The sequence below is a fragment of the Pygocentrus nattereri genome, chromosome 22 (assembly GCF_015220715.1).
Source record: "Pygocentrus nattereri isolate fPygNat1 chromosome 22, fPygNat1.pri, whole genome shotgun sequence".
Taxonomy (NCBI): domain Eukaryota; kingdom Metazoa; phylum Chordata; class Actinopteri; order Characiformes; family Serrasalmidae; genus Pygocentrus; species Pygocentrus nattereri.
In genome coordinates this window covers 21,825,584-21,847,207 of record NC_051232.1, presented here as the reverse complement: position 1 = coordinate 21,847,207, position 21,624 = coordinate 21,825,584, and the positions used below count along the sequence as shown (strand labels likewise).

Genomic DNA, 21,624 nt, shown 5'->3' with positions numbered 1-21,624 from the left:
ATACTGTATTGTGCAAAAGTCGTGTTAAAAACTGTTAATGTAAACACTAGAATTAACACAGATAAATACAATACATTTTTTGTTTATTGTCAGTAAAATGAATATGTAGTTTAGTAGAATTCAATTAGAAGGACACGGGTTTGGTTCCTGACTTCTCGCTGCACTCCGGCTGCTTTAAAGGAAGACACACACATTCATACAAAGACAAAATTATGTACAGACGGAAAGTGTCAGGCAGGTACTACTATGTTTGTGTGATGTAAGCCAGCCGTGACTGAAGGTTAGAAGACAAAAGATAGACACTGCTCTTCTTTTTTCAATTAAAATTTTTACATTTGGAAATAGATAATTTAGTAGCTAATACAGGCTTTTGGTCAAAAAATCATAAAAAACAAGGTTGAAGTCAGGTTGTATTTTTGTTAGTGGTTGGCCAGTCATAGGTTTTGTAATCAAGTTTGACTTCATGTGGTGCAGGAATCTTGTCGATGACAGATGTATTGGGATATGGTTGTATGTATGAAATGTAGATATTGGAAATACCTGGATTAGCATTGTAGAGAAACATTTATTTCAATAGGGTAACAAATTTAAGAACCAGACATGCCTAAACATTCTGCAGTGCAATAATATTTTTTATCAAATATTGGTTTGCACACATAAAACACATTAAACACTGCTTACAGTTTAAACAGCAAACTGACTGGCTCATTTTATTGAGGGGTGGGACTATTTTCATAAATATGACATGTTGAGCATTACGAGCTTTCCTGTTCATATTTCAACCATTTACCGTTTTTTATATACCGACGTTGTGCGTTCCTTATTATGTTATTTTAGAATATGAAATCAGACTTTCTGTGCGATATGACAGAAGTAATATCACAATTCTTATATACAATTTATTGATAGTCAATATGCAAAATCTTATTTTGTTTCTTAAAGAACTGATAAGATACAATTAAAAAAATATCAATACAGTGATTTTTATTTACTGTTTTATGTACTGCACTGCATTAAATACAGTTAAACAAGGCTACTGATGCTCAAGGCCAAACATACAGTCGTTTAGCTTTCATGAAGTACTGATGATATCCACAATAAGTTCAGAAAAGCAGTGTGACACATGATGTAATTTATCATGGTAACAATAAATATCATCATATTGCCCACCCCTGAAAGTGAATTCCTAGATTGATCTGGCCCAGGAACACTGGAGTGAGAAAGAGAGAGCAAGGAGGAATGTAGAAGTTGACAGGCTGTGAACATAACTGTTCCCCCTTAACCTTGGTTGATGAGGTGAGAACCACTCGGCCACTTGAATCAGCCAGCTGTAAAAACCCGTACAGTGTGTGTGTGTGTATGTATGTATGTATGTATGTGTGTGTGTATATATATATATATATATATATATATATACACACACACACACACACAGTGGTGCTTGAAAATTTGTGAACCCTTTAGAATTTTCTATATTTCTGCATAAATATGACCTAAAACATCATCAGATTTTCACACACGTCCTAAAAGTAGGTAAAGAGAACCCAGTTAAACAAATGACACAACAATATTATACTTGGTCATTTGTTTATTGAGGAAAATGTTCCATTACATATTTGTGAGTGGCAAAAGTATGTGAACCTTTCAGTATCTGGTGTGACCCCCCTGTGCAGCAATAACTGCAACTGAATGTTTCCGGTAACTGTTGATCAGTCCTGCACACCGGCTTGGAGGAATTTCAGCCCATTCCTCCGTACAGAACAACTTCAACTCTGGGATATTGGTGGGTTTCTTCAAATTAACTGCTCGCTTCAGGTCCTTCCACAACATTTCAATGGGATTAAGGTCAGGACTTTGACTTGGCCATTCCAAAACATTAACTTTATTCTTTTTTAACCATTCTTTGGTAGAATGACTTGTGTGCTTAGGGTCGTTGTCTTGCTGCATGGCCCACCTTCTCTTGAGATTCAGTTCATGGACAGATGTCCTGACATTTTCCTTTATAGTTCTCTGATATAATTCAGAATTCATTGTTCCATCAATGATGGCAAGCCATCTTGGCCCATATGCAGCAAAACGGGCCCAAATAATGATACAACCACCACCATGTTTCACATATGGGATAAGGTTCTTATGCAGGAATGCAGTGTTTTCTTTTCTCCAAACATAACGCTTTTCATTTAAACCAAAAAGTTCTATTTTGGTCTCATCCATCCACAAAACATTCTTCCAGTAGCCTTCTGGCTTGTCCATGTGATCTTTAGCAAACTGCAGATGAGCAGCAATGTTCTTTTTGGACAGCAGTGGTTTTCTCCTTGCAACCCTGCCATGCACACCATTTTTGTTCAGTGTTCTCCTGATGGTGGACTCATGAACATTAACATTAGCCTATGTAAGAGAGGCCTTTAGTTGCTTAGAAGTTACCCTGGGGGGGAGGGGGGGGGGCAATGGTCTTGAATTTCCTCCATTTGTACACAATCTCTCTGACTGTGGACTGGTGGAGTCCAAACTCTTTAGAGATGGTTTTGTAACCTTTTCCAGCCTGATGAGCATCAGCAACTCTTTTTCTGAGGTCCTCAGAAATCTCATTTGTTCAGGCCATGATATACTTCCATAAACATGCATTGTGAAGAGTAGACTTTGATAGATCCCTGTTCTTTAAATAAAACAGGGTGCCCACTCACACCTGATTGTCATCCCATTGATTGAAAACACCTGATTCTAATTTCACCTTCAAATTAACCGCTAATCCTACAGGTTCACATACTTTTGCCACTCACAAATATGTAATATTGGATCATTTTCCTCAATAAAATTTTTTTTGTGTCATTTGTTTAACTGGTTTCTCTTTATGTACTATTAGGACTTGTTTTAGGCCATATTTATGCATAAATATAGAAAATTCTAAAGGGTTCACAAACGTTCAAGTACCACTGTATGTATAGTCACTGAATGCACTTGTACTCCAGCCATTCTATGAATGAGTGTGTTTGTGGGTGGAGCATAGGCCAATTTGTTTTAATTATTCATCCAGTCAGTGCTGGGCCGTTCATTGCTTTCATTCTTGGAAAGCTAATGTGGGACTTTAATAGGTATTTGTGGTGATTTAGCTTTTATATAATGTCCTCAAATGTAATAACTATGCATTCAATAAGCCAAGACATGTTTGGGATCTGAAGTTTGCTTATTGACGTTTGTATTGGAGCTGTGAGGCTAATGTAGCCAACAAGTCATGAAAGCTAGTACCAATCACCAATCAGCAAATTAGCATGCTAGAAACTATATGGAGTTGTTAAGTAATCTCTAATAGTCTTACTTATGTGGTTTCCAGCTCTGATAGACATACTGTCATCTTTAAACATTGGCTAAGGTACATTAGCATAGCTAGCATATCTTTTAACAGTTTAGCAGCAATCCTGAAGTCTGAATTTTTATCCATGGTTATAGTTGTTCATCAGAAACCACTTAAGCAAGTCTATTTGCGATTACTTAGCAACCTGTAAAGTTTGTACAGTGCTAATTTGCTCATTTGTGGGTTACTTGTTAGCCACATTGCTAATGATCAACTACATTTGTAAGTGGAAAAACATTGTACTTTTTTTATTTATTTAATTTGCTGTTAAAGTTACAGTTCATCACATTTGCCCAGGTCAAATTAAACAAATTTCTAAGTGAAAATGAGCTCACATTCTCTACAGAAAGCACATTTCTACACAGCTTAATGCTCAATTACTGTTTACACTGCGTATTTCATGCTTTATTTATTTTGCCAATGTTAAACAGAAACTGTGCACTAAACTTTTGCATTTGACAGTGTGCCTTCATCCTTTATGAGCTCTCACTTACCAAACAGCTCATCAGGAGAAACTCTCCCTCTCCTACGTTCCTTCTTCTCATCTTTTTCTCCTCTGCTGAGAGCTTTCAGTTGAGGACCGCATTAGTCTGCCTCTTTTCCTCCTCCTCCTCCTCCTCCTCCTCCTCTTTACACCCCCCCCACCCCACACCCCCCAACTCTTGATGGCGCCCTCCTCCATCTCACATTTTCATCTTGAGGGTGCTCGACGTTAGCGCGTTAGCGTGGCGGCGCGAGTGGCAGTTTCATTGTCGCCGCGGCTGGAAATGGATCTTGAGTGGCGGAGAATGGGTGCACTCTTCCGCCTCTCCTTCGCTTTTTCCATTAGCTAATGCCTACTTCTGTCAGCCACCACGATAAAAGAACCGTCCAGACACGCATCCCCTCTCTTTCCCTATCTCGCTCCCTCTCGCTCTCTCTTTCTCTCAAACCGTTTATTAGGGCCCACCTTCCACACGCTTTCTCCCCTTGACACCTCCACACCTTTCCCATCATGCATCTGGGCACGCTTTTCTTTTTTCTTCTCCTCTGCCGCTGCAGTGCCGAATCCGCCCCATTTCTATCTTTCATACCCAATTTTGGTCTGCACCTACAAATCTTCTGAAAAAAAGTTGTACAATGATCTGTGTTCGACAGCCTCCACACGCCTTCAAGGTCACAGCTCTGTTGTGCTCTGAAGCTGAAAGGCTTTGTATTGCGTCTATGAACGGCCTCAAAACTTTCACAAATGCAGAAATATATCATACAGCTGTAGCATAACCAGCATAGTTGTTCATGCCCTTACAAGCTGTTATTCTGTTTTGCTGTTAAGCATAACCTGACACAAATGTACTTAGTGAGTTATGTAATTACATTTATGTTGTACAGATTTAAGCCTAAATGTAATGAGGTTTCATCTGTTATAACAATAACAAAGTTAGTTTTAAGTCTACACCTGCGTTTCCTGATATATACATTAATATAGTGTTTACAAATACAGTGTTTACAAGGCAAACAATATGAAAGAAACAAAGCAAGAAAGAAAGAAAGAATGAATGAAAAGTAACCAAGGAAGAAATAAGATGGAAGAAAGGAAACAAAAACAAAGACCAGGAGTAGTGAAGAAAAGGGGAAGGAAGGAAGAATGACAGTAATGAATGAAAAAATGAAAAGTAAATTAGAATAAAACAAAGAATGAATAAAAACGAGAAAAAAGCTTGGTGTGGAGGAAGAAATGAAAAGAAAAAAGAAAGGAGGAAGAAAGTAAGGCAGAAAAAAGAGAACAAAAAAAAGAAATAAGAGCTCAGTGAGGAGGAAGAAAAGGAAAAGAAGATAGAAAGAAAGCAGGAATAGAGAATGGCTAGAAGGAAGAAAAATGGCAGAAAAAACTGAATGAAAGAATAAAAAGAACAAGAGAAAAAAACAAAGAAATGAAGACGGAAAAAGTGAGAGAAAGAGGAAAGAAAGAACGAAAGAAGGAATGTAAAAGAAGAAGAAGGACAGGAAAGCGGGAAGAAAAGAGAGAAAGAAACGAAAAGAAAAGAGACAGCTTTGTTTTCTGAGAGTTAAATGGACATGTAATCGTGTTAGTGCTGCTCTGTTTATTCTGTATTTGTGATTGTTTAGAAGTCTTGATTTGTCTTTTTTTACCAGGTTCACTGTTTCTTCTCATTTACTGAGAACTACTTCTCTCCTCTGTAGTTGTGTTTATGTGCTGTGGGTTGATCATCATTCTCTGACCCTCCTTTAGTTCTTTAATTTGTGTGGTCAGTGTTGCTGTGCCTCTGTGTTAATTTGTGTATTGTTTTCTGCACGATAGTCTTTGTGAGCTACTAGCATGTAACAGTTTCTGTGTGTGTGTTGTTATTTTTTTACTAACAAGTCTACGTGTAGAGGAGTAGGGCAATGTCTCATTAGCATATGGATCTTGTGTTGTTTGTGCAGCTTTATTTAATTTGAGGTGTATTTCACCACATTGCTTTAAACCTCAGCGACATTTTATTTACGCCGGACCCCCCCCCCCCCCCTCCTCCCCCCTTCGTTTTCCTTCGCAGGTCCTGGAGCCTCCGGTTACCCCAGTAACCTCCATCTGTCAAGTTAGTTGGTCTCGTTTATACATTCGCCATCCCTTTTTTCTTGTTCTTTTCCTCCTTTTCTTGTTCTTTCCTTTGTTATTTTTTCCCCATTTAATGATTAAGGCTAATTCACAAACGCTTCACTTCATGGCATCGCAAAGAGGACATTGTTGACGTTTGGTAAATGGCGCTTGGTTTTTAGATCCATGTCATTCGCTAATTCGCTAGGCTACAACATCCAGGCCCTAACGTTAACGCTCTGTTTTTATTTTTTGTTTGTTTGTTTTCATTTTTGTGTATCTTTTTGTTTGTTTTTTGTCATGTTAACCGGCTGGTCGCTGCTAACATTCTTCTCTCGCACCAGGAATGCGCAGTTTTTGGAGAAGTTGGTTCTCATTGGCTTCCTTCGTCTCCATCTCCTGAAAGCATGCCACTGCTTTGAGTGATTTATCTGGCCTAACAGCACTCACCCTTTCCATCCCCTTACGAACCACATGCTTTTCACTAATTTATCACTGATGTGTTTGAATTGTGCTTTACCGCTAGTGCTAAAGCCTCCTCTGCTTTGTTTCCTTTCTGCAGGCATGGCCAGCCACCCACCCATCCCAATCATGGACCTAGCAGACCATCTGGAGAGACTGAAAGCAAATGACAACTTGAAGTTCTCACAGGAATATGAGGTACCAAACTGGAAGTCCATTGTAGTTATTAACAGTGTGTACATAGATGAATTGACCACTTCAGCAGAAACACCTCCCTTGTACTTCCGCTCCGTGGTCACTTCATTATAAACATCTGCCTTGTACTTCCACTGACTGGCCACTTTATTAGAAACACCTACCTTGTACTTCCACTCCCTGGCCACTTTATTAGAAACATTTGCCTTGTACTTCCGCTCCCTGGCCACTTTATTAGAAACATTTGCCTTGTACTTTCGCTCCCTGGCCACTTTATTAGAAACATCTGCCTTGTACTTCCACTCACTGGCCACTTTATTAGAAACATCTACCTTGTACTTCCACTGACTGGCCGCTTTATTAGAAACACCTCCCTTGTACTTCCACTCACTGGCCACTTTATTAGAAACACCTCCCTTGTACTTCCACTCACTGGCCACTTTATTAGAAACATATGCCTTATAGGTCCACTGTATTTGTGTAGTCACTGACTATACGTAAGCACAATTTACCAGCATTCCTCTACTCATTTATCTGAACACAGGACTGCTGTTGACCAGAAATTATCAGGGTGAACTATAGTCTCTAACTGTGCTCTGGCAAGGTGGGGCTACAAGGGAAAGGATTCTAATGAAGTGGAAAGTGAGTGGACATACAAAGGAGCAATCAGAAGCTATATTTATAAAGCTGCTTAAAATGATAATAGAGATTCAGGCTGAAATCTCCTCTTCTATACTGTCATAGTGATATGGCAGAGAGCTTGATGTTATTATTTTTAGAGGATTTCTATTGGTCTATTCATAATGACATGTTCATAACATAAAGAGCAGCTGGAGTTTTCATATGATGTAAAAAATAAATACAGAAAAGAGGTTTTCATGTGACAGTGATGTTTAATTATGGAGAGATCATCCAGGCGGGTATGTGAATGATGATGAACAGGCAGGTGGACGTCATTGTTTAAAATATGTGTTAATCTCTAATCTTGAATTCTGGGTATTCCTAATCCAGGCTGCGAAATAGTGCCACACATCTTGTTTGCTCATGTGTTCCCAACAACATTCACCAATCGCAGAAAAATCATGTTATTATTTATTTCATTTTGCCTGTGAGGCCTGCAGATGCTCCTGCTAGCTTGTGTGCGAGAGAAAATGAAACATTTGTTCAATCACTTTTCACAGATTTAAAGCAGTTTCTTGGCCATATCTGCAGATAACGGCTGGTTGGTACAGAATGTGGCAGAGTTGGAAAGGTCAAATCAGACACAGACCACTAATCTGGTGGGGCGCCATTTCTTCATGGCCATCAGAATGTCACCATAGAAGCAAAAGCAATTCTAGCCAGTGATGTCATAAAGCAGATAAAGTCTGTAAAATTGTATAAGTAATTCAAGTCCGTAATGTCATATAAACAGCTGAAGGCAGTTAAGGTCTGTGATGTCACAGAAACATTTCAAGCCTGTTGTCATGTCTGTGACACCACTAAAGCAATTTAAGACTGTGATATCATAAAAGTAATTAAAACCTATGATGTCATATAGGCAGATTCATTTTGTGACGTTATAAAGACAGTTTATTTCTGTGATGTCAAAAAGGCAGCTTAAGCCTATGATGTCATAATGGCAGTTCAAGCCTGTGAGGTGAAAACAGCAGTTTAATTATGTCATAAATGCAATTTAAGCATGTGATATGATATGATAAAAGCAGTTTAGGTCAATTATATCAGTAAATTAAAGTAAGTGATGTCACAGAAGCAGGTCAAGCCTGTGATGTCATCTCTGTGATGATGGAAACAACCTGCCATTGGCTGATAGTGTTAGAGGACTCAGGTGAAGTCCTATTCATCAGCGTGTTTCCTTTTTTTTTTTGTTTTGTTTTGCTGGGGGAAGCTTATGAAGGCCTCAGGGTTACCGCTGATAGATGGAGTGTTAGAGAATGCAGTGCGTGTGCCGGCCAAGGCTGGAGAGCAAAGCAGGACTTTATGGTTCTTTTCAGAGTCGTTTACTGTGAGTGTCACGATAAACGTTTGTGTGTGTGTGTGTAAACATCATCTGCGCAGTAATCTAGTATATTACATCAACATATTTTTGTCTTTCATTTTCATTACAGTCCCGTGCAAAAGTCAGAGACCACCTTTATTTATTTAAGACAACCTTTTCAAAATTTGTTTAATATGATTGTTAAGATGTAAACAGTCATTCAGAGTGGTTTGCTGTGAAGTGGTTCATTGCAGAGGCTCAGATTTCTTTACAGTGCTGGTGACAGGAAAGAGTCACAACGCCTACAACGCAGATTTAGACATTTTATTTGCTATCCAAAACCAAACCACTCTGAATGGCTATTTACATTTTAAGGCCTTTACAAACTAAGTGATTCATTTGTGCGATTTATTCAGACAATAAATTAATCTTATTAATTCATAGAACTGATAGTATTTTGCACACCTAATGTAATTTCTCAATGGTGAAAATGCAGCATTGTTTTATTTTCCTCTGATTTCCTTGATTCTTGCAAACTTTTGCCAGCAATATGAACTCACTGTCCAGTCACAGCTGTCTCTGCTGTTGACATGATGACAGCCAAGATTGTAAAGCTGCTGCTTTCCAGCAAATAGGACTTTTTCACAAAAATTATAGTCAACAAAGATGGTTCTTCAAAGCTTCTTTAGTATAGGCAATCATTCTGTTTAGAACTATGGACTGTATCTTATAGGCTGAATCCTTTCATGCTTAAATGGTTCTGTGCATTGTGAAAATGTTCTTTAAACCGATGGAGAATGTGTTCTGTATGGTTCTGTATAGAAGCTTATTGAAAGGGGTTCTGTTTATTGCACCAAACAGGGGTTTTCTGTTGTTACAAGCTTAACAATAGCTGTACTGAACCATATATAACACATTCTCCATCAATCTGAAGAACCATTTCACCATGGATTTAGGCATACAGATGGTTTTTTAGTGTTCATGGTTCTATGTAGAACCATTGTCTTTACTAAAGAACCATCTTTATTAAGCGGGTATTTATTTTCTGACTGAAGCAATAAAGCTCTTCATGCTTTTCACAGTAGCCCAGTGTTACCTTTCAGTGAAGAGTCATTCGTCTCATGCGGAGCTGCATCTCCAAAATGGGCTCAAACTGAGTTATGGAGATCCGAGCTCTGAGTGAAAGAGTATGTAAAGTATTAGTCTCTGAAATGAAGTGGAGAAACTCTCCATTTTCCTTTCGCTTCTTCGAAAAATTTGCATTGTGTTCAGTGTTAATAGAAAAAAAATTCCATCCAAATATTTGGCGTTTTGTGTTATTTGGTGTTATAGGTTGGTATATGATGGCCATTAACTATTTAATTACGCAGAAATTTGGAAAATGTACACGTCATTCATTTTTCAGCATTGGGAAAAGGCAGTCAACAAATATTTAACAAAAAAGTCACGTAACTAAATGTAATATGAGATATTTCAGTATTTTAGAGTATAGCATCCTGACATTTGTTACAGCTTCCATTCTTCTCAGGAAACTCACTTTCAGTTCCTCAATGAATCTGTAGAGATAGAAGCTGATTCTTAGAGGTGGTCAGTCAATTGTTCTGAGAACAGCAGCAGCTTCTTTGTTTAGTTTGTTTCCTTTTCTCAGTAAGAGCTTCTTATCAGCTACATATGCTTTCTGACTCATAGTGTTGAGGGTCTTCTCACAGTGGAAGGATGGACAGAAACACCTGTGGATGTTTTCAGATCTGGTCAAGAGTGGAGCTTTAAGTGCTGTTTATCTATTATTTTGAACCTCATCTCCTCTGAAACATTTCCTGAAAAAAGAATGTCTGGTACTGTATGGCTGTTTTGACTGGTACTGTATGTGCGTCATAACGCTGCTGTTGTGCGTGTGGCACTGCGGCGTGTCCTCTCTTTGTGTGTTTGCCTTCACTGCGTCCAGAATATGAGGTCAGCAGTTGGCTCTGTGCCAAGCTGCCCCACTATTATTGAAGCTTAAGTATGTCCAATTGTAATTCCCGGGCACTTTTTCTTTTCTTTCTTTCTTTCTTTTTTTTTTTTTACAGCGACACGGAAAGTCATTTTGGGAGCACAATGAAATGAGGCTGCTTTTCATTATGAGCAATGTTGCGACCCACTGTTTCAACATATTTGGATAAAATGCCGTGGCTTAGCTGAAGATTTGTTCTCTCTTATAATGTGCTGTGGCTCTGCAATGTGACCTACACTGATAGAAAAATGCCACCACTGTGAATTATGTATTTTTTTCCTCACCGTGCCTGGCTGCATTTGCACATTGTGAGGGGTATTATGTGGCCAAGTCGAGGTAATTTGCAGTTAAATTGCAGATTTTTCCACAGTAAAATTCATCCGTTTCTTACACTTTTGGCTCTTTCTTACACTGCTGTGTGGTGTATGCGAATGTTACAGGATGACTCCAGACCTGAACTGCTCTCTGCTGTCTGCCATCTGTTATTGAACTGTTTATATTGTTCTGATCTAAAAGTTAGGTAATAGTTAAGTTAGTTATTTAGTTTCTGATGTTAAAGGGGCCAAATCATTAAAAACTCTTTGGATATTAAAGAGGTCATGTCATGGAACTGCATTACAACATGTTATGAATGTGTTTATAAATGCATACAAATGTGACATTCATAGAAAGTGTTACCACTGTAATCATTTGTAGTATCTGTGTATCTAATAAGAAGTGATTGTGATATAGTAAAGTTAATATCCATATTGCCTTGTAATTCAAAGGTGACTCCCATCTTGAGGCATATTTATATATATATATATATATATATATATATATATATATATATATATATATATATACATATATATATATATATATATATATATATATATATATATATATATATATATATATATATATATATATATAATACTTTATAATATATATATAAAATCACTCTAGTCGGAACAAAACCTTGTACCTTGTAAAAACTTTACAGCAAGAGGAAAAACCTACTTTCTTTTAGTCCATTCATCATGGAATTTACGGACAATGTAAATCAAATCATCAAATTATGTCAAAAACTGAAAAAATTCTCACTGTGTGATGGCTTGGTGCATTTAAAGCAAAGTATTTGTAATTATCTATATCATTATAGATGGTATGCATGATATGCATTTACTTCCAATATCTTATATTAATAAAACAAATGGAAGTGATGTGGCAAGTGAACTGGAAGACTCTCATTCACTGCTTTTGTTTGGAGCTCATTAGACGCTGCTGCCGCTCATCTGCAATAAAATGCAACACATGTTACAGCCGTCCTGTCCGTTTTCTTTAGTGATTTTATAACTTTGATTTGGTCTGGTTCCAGAGTCGGGGGTCATATATATTATGAATATACTTTATTATATCACAATCCCATCTTATCAGATATACAGATACTACAAATAGATGATTACAGTGGTAACAATTTCTATGATTGTCACATTTGTATGCATCTATAAACACATTCATAACATGTTATAATGCATTCATAAGGCATCATAAACTTTTCTTTGAATATTTATAAAAATGCATTACACATTATAGCCATGCTTATCTTGCATTATAAATAGTTAACATAATGCATTATAAGTACTGTTCATAATAAATTATAAGAGCTCATAAGCTGTATTTGTTCACTCTAAGTAAAGTGAAGTATACTGTACTGAAGTCTCCTCCAGTGTTAAGAGTGAGGCTGCAAGTTGAAGCATTTACTGACGAATTTACTGAAACACTAAAACACACAAAATAAACCACATTACAGGCTTCAAATGTCAGATTTTACATTAGTGCTGCCATCAGTGTTTTACCCAATGTGGGGAAGTCAACTGACACCACCATTAGTATTAACAGTATTAACTTAACACTGTATATTCAATAGAATGCCAACAGAAATGAGCATTACTCTACTGTAGTGTAGTGTTACATAGTGAAGGTTACAGAGTGAAGGGCATACAAAGATTTGTGTCTTTACGTCACTTTTGTCACTGATAGTATAACATGTTATTAACACTACTTATAATGCATTATAGAAACAATTAATATCGTATAATAATCATGGTTATAAAGTGTAATTTATTATAATTCATTTTTATAAATATTTAGAACCATGTTTATAATGTCTTATGAATGGATTATAATATGTTATAAATGTGTTTATAGATGCTTACAAACATGGCATTCATAGAATGTGTTACAATTACAGTTATATTATGTATCATTATGTATCAGAAACTTTGTCAAAATATTAAAACTATTGATGACAACATGTAAAAGTGCCTTTGGTTGTCTAGTTTAGTGCATTGAAATCTGCATTGTATGTCATCACATATGACTAACATAATATAATATACCAATATAAATAGCAAAAATTCTTTATATGAAAGTCCAAAGTGCCAAATGAGCTGTGAGCATCCTGACTAATCGCAGCTCCAAATGAGCTTCAGTTTGTGTTCTAATATAATGCAAAAAAATAATTATAAAATAATGCAGACTACTATTTAACTGTGTCACAATGTTGATTCATGAATGTGTTTTTAATTGCAATATGTAGCAATATAATTACAATACTAGTATTTTGTGCATATCTTGCAGCCATAATGTGCAGCAAACATAACCTATGATATTACAGAATGATGCTGGGCCTGAATCACATCCTACTGCTGTCATACGTTACTGGTCTGTTTTAAATGTGATTAATCACCATCTGTGTTGCTCTGACTTCACTTTGGTGAGTGTAAAAGGGCATTTCAGTGCACAAAGCATGGGGTTTAAAGCGAGCACAGTCGTGCCATGCTTTCCTTTTCAGAATCTATTGATGGCATGAACACATTACTTTTCTCCTCCGCTTATGTGACCAATTTTCATTCATTCTATGGTCCTCTGAAAACTGTAATTTGAAATTTGTCAACCCAGAGAGTTTGCTAGCAGGCAGATGCGTATCTTCTTTTCATTTTCAAAAAGACACTGAGGAGACTGAATAATTTCATTATTAAAATAAATGGAGGAAAATTGCAAACGCCAGCCGTGGCCGGCTGTGAGGTCACGGGCTGCTCACAAGCTCGTTTTTCACACATGCACTCATCCCTCCTCCTCTGAGCTCTGCACTCCTCTTTTAGGGTTTCCTTTTTTCCCACAAGTATCTATATCGTCATATGTCATTTTCTTTTTTCATCAACTGCTCTTTACATTGTGTGAACATTTCATATTGAATGAACCAACAGAAATAACAGAAAGTACTTGAACCACTGAAATAACAGAAAGAACTACTTGAAATACGTATCATGACAAGGGAGAAATATATACATGTAAGGTTGTCTTTAAAGGGCCCATATCATGGAGTTTGATGTAGAATGTAAACGTTACAATTTCAAAACATATACTCTGTACTCTATACATTTCACACATGCAGACTTGGCTGCTTAAACAGCCTGATCTGAATTTACTATTTTTGTGGTATCACAAAAGCACATTTACATTTATCTGCCTATTCAGCCTGCAGCAGTTTAGCCTCACTCACTCATGCTGCAGTTATAAGGAGTGTTTCAGCCTGGGCTGCTTTCTGAATGAGGCACAGCTAATCAGAACAGAGATTATTTGGTTTATATCAGTCTTGAAGGAGCAGTAACAAAACAGTCTGTTTAATCCTAAGAGATAGAGAGGAGCTCAATAATGAAGAAATTAATTATGGCTGTAAAACCACACAAATGTAATAAGTGGATATCAAAAGCAATGCAAGAAAAATGCATAGCATAGTGTCTTAAATATGTGTTGTTGTAATAGTAATGTAATAGTGTTTTTATACCATATGAAAACTTCAGCTGTTTTTTACATTGTATGAGGATTTCATAATTATAAAGATAATAATTACATTAATAATAATGGTAGGGCTGATTAATTAATAATAATGGTAGGGCTGAATAATATTAAAGGGCTGATCACAAAAAGCAACTTTTTTGAAAAAGCAAATTTATTTTACTTTTTAAATAAAAAAGAAAACAGTTTGCTGTATATTGAACACTGATTCAAAATGCACTATTGCCTCTGCAGACCCTGCAGTCCATAAATGGGAACTAAGCTGCACAACTTGATTTAGTTGTTTTCACAATGTCATTAAAAGAACAACATATTTATATATATTCAGCCTTTAGCAGCTAAACCTAGCCAATTCACTTTGAAGATATAAGGACTATACACACTGTAATAAAACAGCTTTAACAGAATGACCAGCTCCTGGACATTTCGGAATGAAATCAGGACTGAAGTTGAAAGTCCACTAAAGAAATCAAGCTGTTTTATGAATAGCCAGTAATGCTCTCATTATATTTAAAACTATACTTCTCTTAAGTGCTACAACCCCAATTCCAATGAAGTTGGGACGTTGTGTAAAACATAAATAAAAACAGAATACGATGATTTGCAAATTCTTTTCAACCTATATTCAATTGAATACACTACAAAGACAAGATATTTAATGTTCAAACGGATAAACTTTATTGTTTTTTTGCAGATATTCACTCATTTTGAATTTGATGCCTGCAACACGTTCCAATTGTTGAAGCTTTGTAGGTGGAATTCTTTCCCATTCTTGCTGGATGTACAACTTCAGTTGTTCAACAGTCCGGGGTCTCCGTTGTCGTATTTTGCACTTCATAATGCGCCACACATTTTCAATGGGAGACAGGTCTGGACTGCAGGCAGGCCAGTCTAGTACCCGCACTCTTTTACTGCAAAGCCACGCTGTTGTAACACGTGCAGAATGTGGCTTGGAATTGTCTTGCTGAAATAAGCAGGACGTTCCTGAAAAAGACGTTGCTTGGATGGCAGCATATGTTGCTCCAAAACCTGTATGTACCTTTCAGCATTAATGGTGCCTTCACAGATGTGCAAGTTACCCATGCCATGGGCACTAACACACCCCCACACCATCAGAGATGCTGGCTTTTGAACTTTGCACTGATAACAATCCGGACAGTCCTTTTCCTCTTTGGCCCGGAGGACACGACGTCCATGATTTCCAAAAACAATCTGAAATGTGGACTCGTCAGACCACAGGACACTTTTCCACTTTGTGTCAGTCCATCTCAGATGAGCTCAGGCCCAGAGAAGCTGGCGGTGTTTCTGGGTGTTGTTGATATATGGCTTTCGCTTTGCATGACAGAGTTTTAACTTGCACTTGTAGATGGAGCGACAATCTGTGTTCACTGACAGTGGTTTTCTGAAGTGTTCCTGAGCCCATGTGGTAACATCCGTTACAGAATGATGTCGGTTTTTAATGCAGTGCTGCCTGAGGGATCGAAGGTCATGCACAATCAATGTTGGTTTTCTGCCTTGCTGCTTGCTTGCAGAGATTTCTCCAGATTCTCTTTTGATGATATTATGGACTGTAGGTGATGAAATCCCTAAATTCCTTGCAGTTGCACGTTGAGAAACGTTGTTCTTAAACTGTTGGACTATTTGCTCACGCAGTTGTTCACAAAGTGGTGAACCTCTCCCCATCCTTGCTTGTGAACGACTGAGCCTTTCAGGGATGCTCCCTTTATACCCAATCATGACACTCACCTGTTTCCAATTAACCTGCTCACCTGTGGAATGTTCCAAACAGGTGTTTTTTGAGCATTCCTCAACTTTCCCAGTCTATTGTTGCCCCTGTCCCAACTTCTTTGGAACGTGTTGCAGGCATCAAATTCAAAATGTGTGCAAAAAATAATAAAGTTTATCTGTTTGAACATTAAACATCTTGTCTTTGTAGTGTATTCAACTGAATATAGGTTGAAAAGGATTTGCAAATCATCGTATTCTGTTTTTATTTATGTTTTACACCACGTCCCAACTTCATTGGAATTGGGGTTGTATTTTTAAGAGTAAAAAAAGGCTTCTTGTTGCTGTGAATCAAGTCATACTGTAACATTAGTATTAGACTTGTGAAAAGCTTCACTGCTTCCAGCGCTTATAAAAGCCACTTATTATGATTAACGAGAATCGCATAACACAACACAAAGTTCTTATTAGAAACACTAGCCAACCCTGAAGACTTTAAGTGGAGTTTCGCTGCTAGTAAAGAACATAAATGTGTTATTAATTTTAAAGACTGATGCTGTTTAGATGAATTGTGTTAGCGTAGCATGATCTATAGTTGCTTTGGCAAATTAAACTGTCTTCCGTGCTAGCTAGTTTAACTAACTGTTTAGCAGACTCTTTGGAATGCATGTCCCCCCTGCTGAAAAACTGAAAGCTATATTTATTTAGCTTGATTTTTTTTCATTAAGTAAATTCAAGCTTTTCTGTTACAGTGATAGTCAAAAGTGTAAACACATCAAGATTGTTTTTTATGATCTTAAATTCATTTTCATCTTAAGTCTTTAGAAAACAAAGCATATAAATATGTAACTATAGCTAGGGAGGGACTGACCATCAGGAGGAATGGGACAGTCAGTTGGGCCGCCATGTTTGGGCTGCTGAGAGAGTGAGAAAGAGAGAAATGCATGGTCATTTCTAATGCAGTCCTATATAACATGAATGGAGGCTGCCTGGGACAAACAGCATGTGCTGGATACCAGAGTTCTCATATCTTGACAGATAGTGGACCACTGCTTTCTCAGTGTGTGGCCATTGACCAGGCACACAAATGCCACCACTCCAGAACAAAGCATGGCGAGGGTTGCTTGATTAAATACAAAAATTGCTTAAACAAGATGCAAGGAACTGAAGGTGTAGAATTAATTTCGATATTAGAGTGAAGAAGCACAGGGCCGCAGTGTGGAGGGGTGAGTTAGCCAGTTCAGTCTGTCTACCTCTACCTTATTTCAATGGGTTTAGTTTTACATAGGGAGGTAGGGTAATTTTACCAGCCTTTCTTGGTGATTTTAGTCCCATTCTAATATGTCATGTCAGTGTCTCACTACACTGCAGATTCCACCACCTTTTACCTTCAATGAAAAGAGCAGTAGAAGTGTATTTTAAAGCAACATCATGCAAGAGTTATTTTTTTAGCAACTGGAGTCCCTCTCCATAACAGGAATTGTGGAGTGTAATTCACGTTTACACCGCTGATGTAAATACAAATCGTGCTTTAAGCCCCACTCATGCATACTCATGTGCATTTGCTGTAGGATACAGAACTGGCAAAGGCAACATCAGAAGTGATGTCAGTTGACAAGCTAACTGACAAGCTAACTTTGCCAGCACACCAAAGCATCAAGTAAGCGCACACAAGACAAATACGCCAAATGAGTTACCACTTACTAGTCCAGCAGGATGAAGGTCTTTTATTTATTTTAGCTAAATTTACTTTTGTCTAGTCTCTTGCTTGGTCACTCAGTCTTTTTTCTTCTTTACTTCCTCTGACAAAATTCTTCAGTTTTTTTGCAGCCTTTTCCATGATGTCTATACTGGGAATATTAAGCTAACTTCTTCTTATAGCTAGCTGTCGGTGTGTGACATGGTGCTGTGTTCTCATAGGAGGTCTCGTGTCTGCTCCACCAAAGTTACAAAGCCCTATAGCAAGTGTTCCAGGCCCAGAGTGGCAATGACCATGGCAGTTACCATTCTCACTATTATAAGTTAGTGTACCATCAGAATTATTTTGAAACTGTTTTTTTTGGTGTAAAATTGTAACATTGCTTTAAATGCTCATACTGCTTTTTGAATGAGGGCATACAATCAGACCAGAACTCTCTCTCTCTCTCTCTCTCTCTCTCTATATATATATATATATATATATATATATATAAATATATATATATCACATTTTCTGGATGGCTGAGGCATTAGCTGATGGAAAGGAGGTGACTGGATATTCTGGGAGGGGAAATTTTTGATAAATGACTGTAACCATATACACATCATTTCTGAAGCAACAGCACCAGCTTTCTCTAAGTACTGATGTCTGAACCCCTGTTTCACCCCTGATGGAATTAATGTTACAGTAAGCCTGTGTGGCAGTCGCTTCAGGCCACTATTTTTAAGGCCACTTGTCAGTTACGCAGGATGCCTATCATGCCATCTTTCCATTTAGATGGAGACTGAGAGGTCCAGAATAGCTCCAAAATGGTCCTACAGGCAAACAAGGACTAGAATTTCATTCTGCAGATCTCCAAACAGTGCCGTCATAGATATAAATGCTTGCAGTGGCACAAGTAGTATCCAAGTCAAGCTTCTAAAAGTGGATTGTGTAGAGTAGTTGGGTGTGAAATGTTCTGTTCTAGAAAAACTAGAAAAAAGTGAGTCGGAATTGTTGACAGTGATGGTGAACGGAACCAGACGTCCACCTGTAAAGGCTCCCCCACAGAAAACTATTACGTGAAATGGTTATAAAAAATGAAAAGGCTGAAAGTTTACGTTTTAAAACATATTAATGGCAAAGAAAAATGTAAATGTAAGGCAAAAACAAAATGTTTTTCAGATTTAGCAGCGTTACATATAAATCAATGAAGACGTGTGTGGGTTCACTATAGTAAATATAGTAAATGGATAGTAAATAAAATGTTTATTTTTTTCTTGTTGTAGACGTTGTGACTCCTGGGTTCTATCACCACCACTACAAAGAAATATGAGTCAATACGTTTCTGCATCTGAACACTTTCACATCAAACCACTCGGAATTACTTTGTTTACATCTCAACCACTGAATTATGCAGACATTTGGAAAAATCAGTAGAAATTCCCTTTATTACTTTAAAGGAATACTGTTAAAGCAGCTGCATTTTGTCTTCTATCATAAGTCTGTAGATATTCTGCTCTTTTTTAAGTACGGTAAATGCATCGAAATTGCCATCTGTTGTGATCAACCATGCAATACTGATGAATCAGATGGACATTAAGTTGAAAAACCATGAAGCATTTCTTTAATGTTGGTTAGCATTGATTTGTTATTGATTTTCACTGTTTTTCCATCTCTGTTGCAGTCTATTGATCCAGGCCAGCAGTTTACATGGGAACACTCAAACCTGGAAGTAAATAAAGCAAAGAACCGGTATGCTAACGTCATCGCCTACGACCATTCCAGGGTGCTGCTTTCCGGCATTGATGGTGAGTTCATCACAGATTTTTGCATCAGCATTGCAGCTGTTCATTTGTCTGCAGTAGCTGAAATGTTTTAGAACAGTTAATAAATCTGACAATTAACACAAACACAAGCACATACACTAGCTAGCATTCAACAGATGTTGAATCATTTCATCTGCCATGGTAGGAGATAAATGAACAGCATTAGCTCTATTAAAAAACCTGATTAATTTATTAAACATATTGTCAAGTTAACAAGCTACCAGAAACACGTTCAGGCCTGATGGAAGCGTGAAATTAAAATAATAAATGTGTGATTATTAAAATAACAGTTGGACAGTAAAAACAATTTGCATAATTTTCCACTTCTGTCAGAAAGCTATGATGCTAACAAACACTAGAAGTCACCTAAACCTTGTATGTAAGTACATCCCTAAAACTTCTCTCTATTCACTCAAACCACATGTCCATGATAATAATTTAAAACAATGAAAGTGTTTGTGGTGGTGTGCAATAATCAGTTAAAGGTATTTTGTGTTTTCCTCATGGGAAACATGAAATCTCAGCTTAAAGGTTCTAGGACTGATTCCAGATGCCTTTGGTGAACAAAAATTCCATTTTAGACAATGGGTGTTGATGCTGAATGTTGCTAACAAACACTAGAAATCAAGTCACCCAAATCTTTTCTGTTGTTGTGCCAAAATCCAACATTCCTTTGCATGCATATGTCACTTGTGCATATGGATGATAGATCATATTCACAGTTTCTCTTGTGCCTGTTTAAAACATAAAAATACATATGAAAATTCAATATTAAAAGTTATGAAATACAATAGAAATAACCTGTAGCATTTGTTGGCTTACGTGATGTGTGCACACAAAGTGATGTCGAATTTTGGCACGACAACTGCACAGATTTGAGTGGCTATTGGAATCTAATGTTTGATGCCAGCCTAGCAGGGAGTGACCAGCAGTGGCATATATTGAGATTGGGGCCAACACTATCAAGTCAGCAGACATATATATGCTTCCTATCTGGGACAGTGGGCCTAAATTGCTTTTTGCCTTTTTGTATGTTGGAGTATTTTTGAATATGATTCGTCATTGTTTATTGTTCTAACTTAAACTTATTGTAAACTGACTCTAAGGATCTGTGTTAAATTAGCAGTGCTCACCAACAACATTTGACGTCAACTTTAAAAACAAAAAGACAACCACTGTTTTGTCCGCCTGCAGCCTTTTTGCTAAAAACACATAGCGTACCACTGATGTGCTCGCTAAATCTGTGAACACTTAGTCGCCTTTGTTGGTGTTGCAGAGATGCAGCGTCCCTGGCAGTGGCATCAGGGACTTCCTCGTCACATCCCACAAAGCAGCGCAGGCATGTGCATTCACAAAGCCTTCTGATTGAGTTCCCTCTGGCAGGAGAGACATGTTTGTGGAAGCATAGCGTAGCATGCTAGCATCTGGAGCTGAGACTTCAGCCTGAGCTTCTGTTTGTTCACTTTTGAAGTGGAAGTGTGCACACTGGAGAGTTTGAGCGTGGCACAAAGCTCTCTGACGTCAACTGGCCGACTGCTGTTCGTGATTTAGCAGGCAGAGTTCGAAAAAATAAATATAGAAATAAATGCAGAAGGAAAGAAAGCCAGGTAGTGGCGCAATCAGAAAGATTTCAAACGCTTACGAAGTAAAGTCTCATTACTTGTGGTGCCCTTGTGGGCTGCCTGGCTAGTCCACAGATTTGTTTTTTTTTTTCCAGTTTTCAGCCCCCTAAACTGGTGATTGTGGGCTGTAGTGTGCAGATTACCTGGCTGAGGTGTGTTGGGAGCTGGAACAGAACCAAAAAATGGACTGCTTGAAGGTCTTTAAAGTAATGGAAGACGGGAAACTCTTACATTAGCCTGGTTTCCCACCTTCCTTATCTCAAATGTACCCAATCAAGCCAAGACATGTTTGGTGTCTGAAGTTTGTTTCTTTAGTTTTAGCACTGGAGCTATAAAGTGTGGCACACTGTTATCTAAACATGGACAATG

At 37.6% G+C, this 21,624-nt stretch overlaps 1 protein-coding gene across 50 annotated transcripts in view; it reads left to right on the top strand.

Annotated features, from left to right (window-relative positions):
• The window catches only part of LOC108427456 (protein tyrosine phosphatase receptor type D), a 713,922-nt gene that overhangs the window by 654,303 nt on the left and 37,995 nt on the right, over positions 1-21,624 (top strand). For 30 of the 50 annotated variants that reach the window (XM_017697632.2, XM_037532739.1, XM_017697621.2 and 27 more), the window contains 3 exons: positions 5,887-5,928; positions 6,490-6,587; positions 19,492-19,615. In XM_017697632.2, coding sequence (XP_017553121.1) covers positions 5,887-5,928; positions 6,490-6,587; positions 19,492-19,615 — 264 coding nt within the window. The remainder of the gene's footprint in view (positions 1-5,886; positions 5,929-6,489; positions 6,588-19,491; positions 19,616-21,624) is intronic. The other 20 variants (XM_017697649.2, XM_017697638.2, XM_017697637.2 and 17 more) reach the window with 1 other exon arrangement.